We start from the raw sequence: 12,359 nt of genomic DNA on the forward strand, positions 1-12,359 counted from the left end.
CCATTCTACTTCTTACCACCAATACCTTGAATAAACCAATGATCCACTTGTCAAGTCATTTTGCTGCATCAACTTGCTAACTTACGTCCTTTTGGTTTTTATAGAACCACCATTTCCAGTTAACATCACAAGGGCAGAAAACAAGGATATTCCCCTCCTCTAGAAACTTACATCAACTGCTGAACTCGTAAGTATAATTTTCACTTAAAAATAAGTCAGCTAAAATTACAAATCTATTGCTTCGCCATCAACCCACTCCCATTTCCCCAGCCATTCCCAGCACTGGTGTAATACAGTAGACAGAGACTGGAACAGAAACCAGGAGAGGTGGCCACGGCTCCGGGCAAATGAGATTTCCCTAAAGGAAGGGCAAAGCCTTGGTTTCCTTAAAGAAAAAGAGACGACTGGCTTGATAACCCAAATTCTCTCCTAGAAATAAAATTCCACTTACATGTTCAACTTTGTTTTTAGCTCTTTTAAGTTGTGTTTTTTTTTTTTTTTATTCAACATATTTCACTAGACAGAACTGGGATTTTTTCCTCCCTTTTCTTTTTTCCTTTTTCTTTCTTTTCTTTTTGACAGTTTATTTTAATAAAATATAATAGTGCCATTTGGCTCTGAAAAATCTCTGATTCTGTATGCACACCCAAACTTTCTGCTTCTATAAGAAGACATTAACATTCCAAATACACTCGAAATGCTTCACTTGTGGAAAAGCATCCTAAGGTAAAATATTTCCACTATGTTAAGACCGTAAGTTAATAATGGTTTACAAAGAACATGGCTGGTGAGGTCAGACCCAGAGTTCAAATCTGAGCTCCTCTACTTACAGCCAAGAAACTCTGGGTGATTCCTAAATCTCTACAGGTTACAGTCACCTCACCCTCACAAAAAAAGTGATACCGGAGTCGCCACAAGTTTATGGTAAGGGTCAAAGAAAATATATGTAAAATACCTAGCAAAAATTTTAGAATGTAGCATCATTCGATAAAGAAGCTGGTCATATTATTTTATCTAAATCAGGGTACCATTATTAAAACCAAGATAAGGCTTAGCTCTGTATGGCTACAGACCTCATCACAAATCATCAAGGGCTCAGCCCCAAGCATAAGACCCAAGAATTCAACGTAGAGTCAGTGGGTAGTCTCATGAAGTAAGATTTGAGTATTGAGGCTTTTACAGTCTTAAGTTGGACCCGACAGTACCTTTCCTGGAATCGTCCACGATGTCTCTCACACCACAGAAGGTGCGAGGAGGCACAGAAGCACTGATGACTCAGCAGGGCCTAGGTGTGCTTCTAAGACGCCTTCCGGCGGGAATCAGAATCCAGCTGAAGATACCTATACCTCAGTACAGACCAGTTAGGGTGCCAATTTGGCCACAGATGGAAAATCATCGAAGGCCGGTATCTAACAGGTCCCCAACGAGGCAATAAGTAACCTCTAACTAACAGTTTTGCTGCAGATGCCAAGAAGGCAGGATGACAAACATCAAAGAAACTTCTGGGTTTAACATTAAGGACCAATCCTCCACATGTGCATATGCACAATCTCTTTGACTTGTGATTAAGGCTCCTTCAGTCAAACTGCACAACATATTTCTATAAAAACGATGCTGTTCAATATTCATTTATTTAGATAATATATTCAGTTTTTAAAGCCGAATATAAATGAATTGTCTGCTACAGTTTGCTGTACTCTAATTAGACCTAAATATCTAAGGGAAAAAAAATAGGTGATCTCCCCAAAAAGAAGTGGGGGGGGGGAGGGCAGAACTAAGAATCAGTGGTATTACCTTTATGTATAAATCATACCTACTTAAATTATTTAAATCAGATAAATAAAAACAAAGTTGGACTATTACTTAGGAAACATCTAGATTTGAGACCAAATGACTTTGGTTAAAGTCTCATTTCGCTTCTTACCTGCCGTTTGTTTTCTTACAGAAAATCATGCTAGGCTTCAGTCAGTCTACATTATGAGAATACCGGCCCCACCTACACACCCCCACAGGGATCAGCCGGGGATCAAAAGATAATGCTCTGTAATTAATGCCAGTGGAACAGTCACGCGTGGCGCCTCTACACCTCTCCCCTCCACTGCTACCACTTCTGCCCCCTCCGCACCACTACCCTTCTTCCTCCCTCCCTCCCACTCCCTCAGGGCAGCTGGCTTTTTATATGATTTGTGTATTGGAGTTCCATGTAAGATTCTGATTGGGAAAAGCATTCTGCTATAAATAAATAAATAAATAAATAAATAAATAAATAAATTTGAAAAAAGATACACTATACAGGAACTGTTTCCTCTCATAAACAACTAAAAAAAAAAAATCAGACGTTGTGCAATTATTCTTAAAATTATTAAAATTTAACGGATTTTTCATGCCAAAAAGTATCCGTGAAATACATATAAAACTACTTCAATAATGACTGGTGACTCATCAAACTGATTCAACTAAGGAATATTTGAGATTTTTATAATGAAGTTAATGAGTGAAATTTGTTCTAAAGAAATTTCTATATAGATTCAAAATAATTACGTTATGATTACAGAATGGTAAGTCCCAGCACTACTTCCAGAAACACAATTATAGCTGCATTTAATACAAACTACATTTTAAAACAGCTTTGGATATTGGGAATACTACATTTTAAAAATACAACCCTTTCTGCAATGTTAAGAAAACAGGTGATGGCAGTGTCATAAATACATATAATCGGTTGAGCCACAGCTTTAGCTTGACAGTGTTCGAAAAAAGAAGGTAGGAAGGGAGGAGGAGAAAGAGAGAAAACTGGGGGTTGGTTGTGGGGGGGGCGGGTGCGGAGAAGGATTGCACAGTAGACACAAGATTAAGAAGTCTGTTCTGTTTTACATTCTTGAGGATGGACTGAATACAGAATAAAAGGGCTCTCTCACATATGGCAAAAGATCAGCCTCTGCTCCAGAGAAATAAAATAATGGACTAGAAATTCATGCTAGTTTTCTCCAAACTGCATCACAGATTTTCATGAGCCTCTCTAGATTTCTAGCCTTACATTTCTTCTTAGCTTTTATCTTGGTGCCTCCAGCGTGGACATTCTTCAATGTCTATTTCTTCTGTTGGATTCACAGTAGACTTTAGCATGAGCAAAAGGGGTGCGTGTAAAACAGTGAAACAGGATCCCAAACCGAAGTGCAAACCTGCTGGCGTGCAATGATGCTAAACTACCAAGAGAATACGAAATCTGGCCTCACTAAATCTTTTCCTTTTATGCTTACATTTATTTATCGAATATTGAGTGCCGGCAAAATCCTGGCCAGATGCAAGTCTGGCCAGCACCGGTTTCCTTGTTTAGAAAAACGCCATAACTTTCTTAGTCAGATGTCACTCATATAGAGGATGTCTACCATTAACAAAACCCAAACTCATAAAATAGATCACTGTTTTTAAAATGATGCTTGACTTAAAACTTCTTTTCCTAGAACACATCTAATGTATAATGTGAAAGAGAAGACTAGTTCATAAAACTGAGTCGTTTAAAAGATTTTGCACAAGGAATCCTAGTATTCATAAGGCTCCTCTACACAAACCTCAAATTTTTGACAATGAATGACAGCCGTATCTGGCCCATATCAAGAAGGGACAATTTCGTATATAAGGTAATAATAACAATCTGATACGGAGAGACTTTTAAAAAAAAAAAATCTCTCAAATTTTCTACTCTTCAGAACAGTTAAAAATTTTAATTTAAAATTTAACTTCAGAGCCCTAACTTCAACTATGAAACTCGTTTAGACACTCTAAAGTCAACAGTTATGAAAAAACATAACAAGTGCTATAATTAATTGAAGATCAAAGACCACCTAATTCAGGAGTAAAACTTCAAAACAATTTCCTATGAGAAGCAACACTGAACCATCCCTTCCCTCGAAAGAACAACCAGCGGTGGGGACTCTGCAGGTCGACCAGAGCCCGGCCCACCACCACAGCATGACCCTCCTCCCTCGTGCTGTAGAACAAGCTTATGCAGTCGAGAGCATCCTTCTCACAAAACCAGTCCTCCCAGCCCACCACAATCACAGGGGTCCAGAACAGGACGACGGCACTTTCAAGTGCCGACCAGCGCTTCTGCGGTGAAGCCAGACGACTGAGAATGGGGTCATAAAGCCTGGGTTTTCATGGGATCTTTTTTTGGAGGCATTTAAGCACTTCTGCACCTGCTTGAACATTTGTGAAAAAGAGATTGCTCAGAAGCAGCAATGATGTAGGAGAAAGTGATCCTAGTTTCAAGTCCCCAGTGCTCTAGAACTTGACGACAAGAATTCTTAGCAAAGCTGGAATCAAAAGGCTTACATGCAAAGTTCTGCTGTCAGTTCCTTAACGCACGTGCCCTCAATGATGCAATACCCCCCAACGATGGGTTTACAGTCTGAGGTCTATTTCACAAGAAATATTGATTAATCAGTAAATGGTAATGGTCTCTGTGTACACACAGTGATCTACAGAAATGATTCACGAAGGAGGAATCTGTCTACACAGGCAGGATACAATATACCTGGGCTTCAACCAGGCAGGCCCCTGAGCCTCTAGCCCTACCATTCAGTGCTCAGTTTTCATGCTCCTGGAGTCCAGGATGTGAACATATAAGTTACTCACTCATTCAAGACTCTACTAAGGATTCACATCATCTATAGACTGAGGATGTCCAACTGTGTATCTCCAGCTCAGACTGTCCTGAGTTCTTTCCTCATTTTACCAACCGTCTCTCTGTTCCTGCCTGCTCATACCACCCATGCCCTGAACCGAACTTTGGACAGAGGCCACCCCAAATCTTCTCCCCTCCCCAGCCTTCCCATGTTCGTAACTAGCATCACTATTCATACCACTGCTGAAGGCAACACTTGAATGGCTCTCTTTCCCTCCTCACGCCCCAAATCCTCTCCATCACTTCACAAGCATCAGAGGCAAATAACAAATACTGCCAACTCTCCTTCTACAGTAGACCTCAAATCTGTCCACTCTTCTCCATCTTCTGTAGCACCATTCTTGTTCAAGCCACCGTCCTCTTGTGCCTAGAAGAGACTCTTACCTGTTCTCTTCTTGCCTACTTTTGCTGATCCACAGTCTATTCTCCACACAAGAGCAATCTTTTTAAACACAACTTCGATCATATCACTCTCTTAACTTAAAACCCTTGAATGACTCTCAACTGCACTGTAACTAAAACCCAATTCCTTACCAGGGCCCTTAAGGTGCTTCATGCTTTGGTTCCTGGCTGCCTGCCTCTCCAATCCTATCCTGGGCCACTCTCCTCCTCGCTCACTCCATTCCGGCCAGGCTGACCTTCTTACAGTTACTCAAATGTCCCATGATGACTCTTTCTTCCCCAGGACCTTTACGCAGGTTATTACCTCTTCACGAGAATTCTGTGTACAGATGGTTCCTTCCTATCCTTCAGGTCTCAATGGAATGGCATCTTCCAAGAAAGGCCCTCCCTGACCACCTAAAGTGGGGTATCCATTTTAAATTTCTTTACAACAATCCTGTTTACTTCCTTCTTAACAGACTTTTTTTTTTTTAATTATTTATAACTACATATTTACATGTTTACCTAGCATCTTGTTTGGCACACAGGAAGTGTTTTAACTTTTTCACTGAATTCATTACAAACATTTTCAAATTACAAGCATTGCAATTTTCAAACATTTTCTACTGACTAATCTAAGAGGCCATAAAAAAAATATCTTACCTTGTCAATTTTTTTCTTTTTAACAGGGGGGTCAAACCTATCATTGATTCCAAAGTACTGAGTAAGCTCCTTCCACTGGGCTTCACTTGAGGTCTGGGCACTGAAAGAAGAGACAAGAACTCATTTTTAGTGTTTTTAATTGGTCACCACAATTACGAACTACAGAAACTAGTTCCTATGTTTCAGAGGTAAGTAGTTCAACTATTGGTAAAGGTTTTACAATACTGTCCAGAGTAGGCGAACATTTTAAATTCTACCCACCTTTGAGACTCTTCTTCATTCTTCAATTTACCTGAAAAGAATTCACAAAGTGTCAATACCTGAGTATTCATTTGTTATTTCAAAATTATGTTTATTAAAAATTGTTGAGCTCAATTAGTCACAACTTAACATTAGCACTACTGACAACTAACTTGAATTAAAACAAAGCACCTTTCCTGGAGCGTTTTCTTTTCCTTCTTCTGAATCCTGATGCTGAGCTTTTCTGTTCAGAATGTTTTTTATGCAATTCTTGAAATTTCTATATAAAAGTTAAAACAAGAAAAACAAGAAACAAATACATCTTGAAGCAAGGCACATATTCAAAAAATTACAAACATGTTACGGATTAAAAATATATTCTAGCATTTATAAAAATACAAATTTAACAAAAGGAGTTCAGTTCTTCTTGAGATACTCTATTCTCTAAGACTCCTTCACAATCTGAGTTTTTATCTTCATCTATTTCTACCTAAGTCAATCTGATTATCTGAGAGTAAAATTCAATGACTCATACAGATGACAAAGAGATCAAATTAGGATAGAAACTCATGTATTATGTTAGGCAAAGTAGCTAATCCTACCAGTTTTTTTCTTCCTCTTTTTATAAAAAACAAAATAAAAATGAAAGCAAGTACCTGAGTGGCCAACAGGTTGACCACAGACCCACAGAGTACTCTGAGTCAATCTTCCCTACCTCTCATCTCCCCAGAACACAGGCGTTCTGACCACGGCAGAAACACACACAGGAGCATGCACAAACACACAGGCACCGGCTTCAATAAGAACACATCACAGAGAACCTACATTCCACATATTTAAGGGAACTCCAGAGGGGCACTCTTCATAGGCATTTACATTTGCCTCCACGTCGGGTTTTGGTCCATCAGTAGGGAAATCGGAGATCTCTGTTTTTGTAATGGCCCCATCTTCGTTATCTTCCTGTAAGTTAAGTCCAGAGTTCTTTAATGGGGCTTCATCTTCAGAATTCAACTCAATATCACTTTCATTTAGGCCAGGAGGTAGCAGCCCACTCCACATCTTTTCTTCTAAAGGGAAAAAGATGAACGTAGACATACAAAGTAGAAATGGAAAGAAATTTAAAACCCCAAGAGTCTAGCAGTTATCCCAATGGTTTGGGAACAGTCCACATATGCTTTCCTTCTTTTAATCTAAAATGGGATGGGATGTACCTTCCGTATTAAAATAATTGAAATCTTTGCTTGGATAAATTTTTTTTTGTCTTGTTTAAATCTGTTATAAGACACACCTACAGATGAATGACTTAAAGAAAATAGGACCTGGATCTCTAATATATGGATAATTTTGTCTAAAAAAAAAATAAATTCAGTAAAAGCATTCATTGTTCAAGAATGTTAAGGGTCTAAAAACATACACTCACACAATTTAAGATTTATAATATTGTATTTCAAGCTAACACAATTAAAGAAAGAAACTAAAGTCGGATTTTCACCAGTATTTGAAATTGGAACTTTCAGGGGACTTATTGTCTAAGGAGTAGAAGAACAATTTTCACAGGAAAATTTTTAGGCTGCGCAGGTAGTTTGAGGAAAGCATGGTGGTAAAAAGAATGTCCTAGTTTTTATTTTTACACTGTTTGCTAAAATAATACCAAATGGAGTATAATCCTAACCATTTAATAAAAACATATAGCTTTTTTGAATAAAAATACTGTATTTAGGAAACTAGGGTGAAAGTTCAGGATAATATTTATCATTAGCTCTATGGCCCATTGGTAGAGAGAATATTAACCGCTGTTAAGTTCATCAAAAGTGATTTTTAAAAATTGGAGTTACAAGCATTTGCTAAAATTAAGATAATTGAGTACATTTTCACTACTAATCTCCTGGCACAGTCTATTCTAGCATACATATTCAGTCAAAACCACTTGGTTCAAAAGATGCCTTAAAAAAGAGAAGTTGGTTGTACTGCTCATGATTTACTATCAACTTCAAGGAATAAATAAAATGCAAGGATCGAAATATTTTTTGCTGAGTTTTCTGCCTCCTATTGTGATCAACCTAATGAGAAAACCATCACCATTGTCTCTGAGACAAAAAAAAAAGCATTACGGATTTCGCATTGATCTGAATAACGGATTCTTGATAACCTTTAAGGACCTCCTCCCAGGTCAGAAGAATCAGATCTTATTTCTGGCAGTTTGGGTGCAGCCTCATCAGTTGTTAGCCCTCTGAAATAGCCTCACCAAAATACTCTCTGGGTTTTTTAAGAAGGGCTCTGATAGCTAACTGCTCCAATTATAATCCTCGCCCCACCACACACCAGCAAATCATTTTCACCACCTTTGACCCGCAGTTTTTTTCTTCTGTGATACGAGGATAATTATATTGGGTACAGGGTTATTCTGAGAATTAAATGAGATAAGCTATGAAAACGCTCACCACAGTTTGGGAGGTTCTAGGGGCTGGATCAATGCTAAGCTCTTCTTGCTATTAGTATTCCTGTGACCACACATTACATTTTTATAATTTCTATTGTGGGTGGCAACATTCACAAGGTAGGTAGTTTTGAGGTTTCTAAGGTGGAGGTGCATTCGCTGCATTGATACAAGTCATTTACTTCCCGGATTTCCACCATCTAACAGAAATTTCTATAAAAAATACTGGCGTCTGGTTTCCTGAATGGAACAATAAAACCAGAAGCAGGAAGATAATGGAGCCCAAGTTTCAAGGCTCCTCTTTTGCACAGGTCGTTCGTTCCAAAGCATTATACCTAATTTTCTATTTAGAATCTGTATTCCTTTCCTTAAGGAGGAGACCCAAAATTACATAAGCTCCAAGCCCCGTAAGGCCTGGATCCATCCTAAACCTGACCTGGGGGTTTTCATAGTTGGAATGGGTAATAGATGCTTTGGTAGCACAAAAGACATCACGTGAAATATGCCACTATTGAAAAATGGACGTTATGCTATCAACAAAAATATTTCTAGCGTTCTGAGGAGCAGACGGAGGGGGAATGATAAAAAGCACCAACGTGACTTTGCTGCTGACCTATAATATACCTTTAGGCTCATTATCCATTTCAGAACTGAAGGACAGTAACAAATTTCAGATTTAGCTTTCTTAGCACAACTGGGGCTCTATGTTTGAAGCCGCTGTTTCTCTCCCCTGTCCACAGCGTCTTGTGCATGGCCACTGTGTGCCGGGCACTCTTTAACACATGGGGACAGCAGTGTACAAAACGGGCAAAAATACCTAACCTCGTGGAGCCGACACTCTACACACACAGCAAGCCTCTGTCCGTCAGCAGCCAAGTACGACTTGGCCCACGCCGTCAGCTGTGGCTGCTAAGGAAAGGCAGGTGCAGTTTTTCCACTAGAGCACTACTTCGGCGTCCCTACAGGGTGGGTCTACGCCTTGGGCATCCAAACGTGCCTCACGCTGGGGAGCACTGTCAGTTGCCCTGGAGTGGCCTTTCCCCGCCGGCTCTCCAGCATTTTTTGATCACTTTTAGACTTCCTCACAATCATCTGTTTTTAGCGCCTGTTGATGTGGCATTAAGGGTTGTCTTCAGGAGGACACTGGCTGGTGTGATAATTCCTTGCGTGTGCCCACAGAGAAAAAAAGAAAAATCAAAATAAACTTTAAATACCAGATTCGACATCCAAATCCATAAAATAAGACAAAATTCAAATAACGCACGTTTCTGAACTCGATTCCCGAACATCTTTAAAGGGATGTTCAAATGTCTGTGCCATTCTCCTGTGACTGTTTAAAACATAAAAAAAAAAAAAAAAAATAGAGGGACAGACAAAGGCAACTCGACGACCACCGACAAGCACAGATAAATCACTGAGGAGCCTGCAAGGTTGAGCTGTCCACGTGGGCAGCAGCCGAAGTGTAAATCAGCCAATATGAAGGGGCTGCTTTGCGACTTGCTTTGGGTTCACGTTTGAAAACAGTCTTTAAATTCGTAGCATCTATATGTCATTCACACGCTTCCAACTGTACTACGTTCGGCCTCCTGTTACCCCTGTTTTGGCTGCTCCGAAAAGTGACTCTAGTTCTTTGAAGCGTCCCTCACCCCGTGCCTTATTTTAAAGCAAGTCATTCCAAATTACCCTTTCAATGTGAAATCTACTCAGCCATTCTCAAGAGACGTGATATACGAGTCAGAGGCAACACTGATTAAACCCCAATACCCCAGTAGATAAGGTTTCTCTCTTCAACCCAGCCACCATAGCCAAGATTTCTAGCTTTCAGTAAGACTGCGTGTCAGACAAAACACCGGAAAGATGCTCTGGAGAAAGCAAAAGGGACTCCAGTTACAACACAAGAAACAACTAGAAAGAAAAACAAATCAAGTCAATGCTATATATGGCATATAAACAATGTGACAGAAACTCTTTTCCCGTTAATCCTTACAGCAACCTTCCACTAGGAATTACTATCTAAATCCCTTTTAAGGGGAAGTAACTGACTTGCCTGATGCATTGTGACCTGTTTGTTTTAGAAAAACAGAACTGGATGGCTTCAACTCAAAAGCTTTTGGAGGGCAGAGTTTGAGCAGTAATATATTCCTGGAGACAAAGATTTGAGAGTGTATATGAAGAATGACCTTAGCCTGTAATTCTGTTATCATTTGATCAAGAAAAAATGTTTTCTCACTCTTTAAGTGCAGAAAGTTATCTAAGATGCTATACTAACTTGTATACATAAAACTCACAGTCAGAGGTGTGGGTAATAATGTCAAATTTTCTGGAAGATCAGGCAATTGCCTGTCACCAAAACCCAATCTGAGCAGTTTAATGGGTAAAGATCTCCCGTCTCTGATATTCTGGAATTTCAATTCCACTGTCACTATATGAAGCTGTCTTATTTCCCGTATTTTATATTCAATTAGACATAACCACAGAAATCTGAATTTTGTCTGATCTGAATCGAATCTTGACTTTTGTGTAACACTCATAAACCACCATCCACCATCAATGTTAAAACAATTTGCACGATAATCGGTTTCTGTGACTTGGAATTAGTTACTTAACAACAACACTTTTAAGTATGCATCAACATTCAGGTTCAACTGAATCAGAGGCCTGACTTCCAATTTAAGGTCCCAATCCGATTACCCAAACTATTTAGCAGGACTTTGTACGTATGCGTATGTTTCAATGCGAGGCGGTATTTGTTTAATCCAGGCCTGGAAAACACGTCCCAAGACCCTGCATGGAAAAGACTGACCGTTAACCAATAACCTTTGGCGGCTCGTTTTTCAGTCGGATGCCGCCGTGAGAATACTTACTGCAAGAGGGTGGCTCTAGAAAGGTACACCTCTTCCTGCAGGGCGGCACCACCCCGAGCTCGGCAGGCTCTCCGGCGGCAGGGCCACGCTCGGATCCCCAAACGGGAAGCATCCCATCCCGGGCACAGAACTAAGCGCCGCACAATCGGGGGCAGGACGTCTAGCCTGCTGACACTGGCACTAACAGCAGCTCTTTCCCCGGGATACAGCAGTTGTAAACAGGAGCCTGCTTCCCCGAAGGAAAGCCTCTTCCCCCCCCACTCTCACTTCGGGGTGGGACGGAGAACCCCTCTGCCACCAACAAGCTCGGGAAGGCGCTGCGACGCCCCTTCCGAGCAAAGCAGAGACCAGCCCCACCAACGCTCCCGTGGGCCCCGGCGGGGGCTTTGCTGGCTCCGCCGTGAGGCTGTGAGGCCGCCCATACTGGCTCGCCCGCTCCCCGCACCCGGCCCTCCCGGACCCGTCTCGTCGGAGCCCCGGCCGGCGGAGAGGCGGCCCGGCGATCAGCGGTACTCACCCGTCAGGAGCCGGCCGCCCGGCAGCCATCTTATGACCCCGCCAACACCGCGCCTTCTCATTGGCTCCGGCATCTCGGCCAATGGGCTGGGGCCGTTCTGGCCTCGGGGTCGTCATGGCAACCGGCCGCGCTTAGCTCCGTTTCGAAATCTATTTGCAGCAATGGATTCGTCTCTTTCTACTTCTTTTCTCTTACCGTTTCCCCCCTTTCTTCTAAACGTTTTTAAAGGCTTTGTTTTTTTTTTTCTTCCCCATTCCCTGGGGCTCACTGGTGTTGGGGGTGAGGAAAGTATTGGCTTAGACTTTGAACTAAGTTCATTCCCCAAGGAGGGAGGTGCTCTCTAGGCTCTCCTGGGAACGTTTCCATTCATTCCTCCTTTTACCCCTCGCTCCCGCTTTCTTCCCTCCCTTCCTTTTTTTTTTTTTTTTTTTTTTTCCTTCTGTACGCATTTATTGAGCAGGCACCGTGCCAGCCTTGTTTAGCGGAAAACAGTCCCGACTCCTGCTCTCCTGGCGCTTACCATCTGCTTCACTGACCAGAAGTGTGACATTGGCTAAACCGTTGAGCCCC

At 41.2% G+C, this 12,359-nt stretch overlaps 1 protein-coding gene across 6 annotated transcripts in view; it reads right to left on the reverse strand.

Annotated features, from left to right (window-relative positions):
* FAM204A (family with sequence similarity 204 member A) overlaps positions 1–11,862 on the reverse strand; it is a 31,723-nt gene extending 19,861 nt beyond the window's left edge. For 2 of the 6 annotated variants that reach the window (XM_042959821.1, XM_042959820.1), the window contains exons 1-5: positions 11,273–11,477; positions 6,797–7,038; positions 6,164–6,251; positions 5,993–6,023; positions 5,732–5,831 (exon numbers count right to left, since the gene is read on the reverse strand). In XM_042959821.1, the coding sequence (XP_042815755.1) occupies positions 5,732–5,831; positions 5,993–6,023; positions 6,164–6,251; positions 6,797–7,038; positions 11,273–11,384 (573 nt within the window). In that variant the 5' untranslated portion in view covers positions 11,385–11,477. Of the gene's footprint in view, positions 1–5,731; positions 5,832–5,992; positions 6,024–6,163; positions 6,252–6,796; positions 7,039–9,230; positions 9,571–11,272; positions 11,478–11,789 lie in introns of those variants that run through there. The other 4 variants (XM_042959822.1, XM_042959818.1, XM_042959819.1 and 1 more) reach the window with 4 other exon arrangements.
* Between the last annotated feature and the right edge of the window lie 497 nt (positions 11,863–12,359).

Source organism: Panthera tigris, chromosome D2 (assembly GCF_018350195.1).
Source record: "Panthera tigris isolate Pti1 chromosome D2, P.tigris_Pti1_mat1.1, whole genome shotgun sequence".
In the NCBI taxonomy this organism is placed as follows: Eukaryota; Metazoa; Chordata; class Mammalia; order Carnivora; family Felidae; genus Panthera; species Panthera tigris.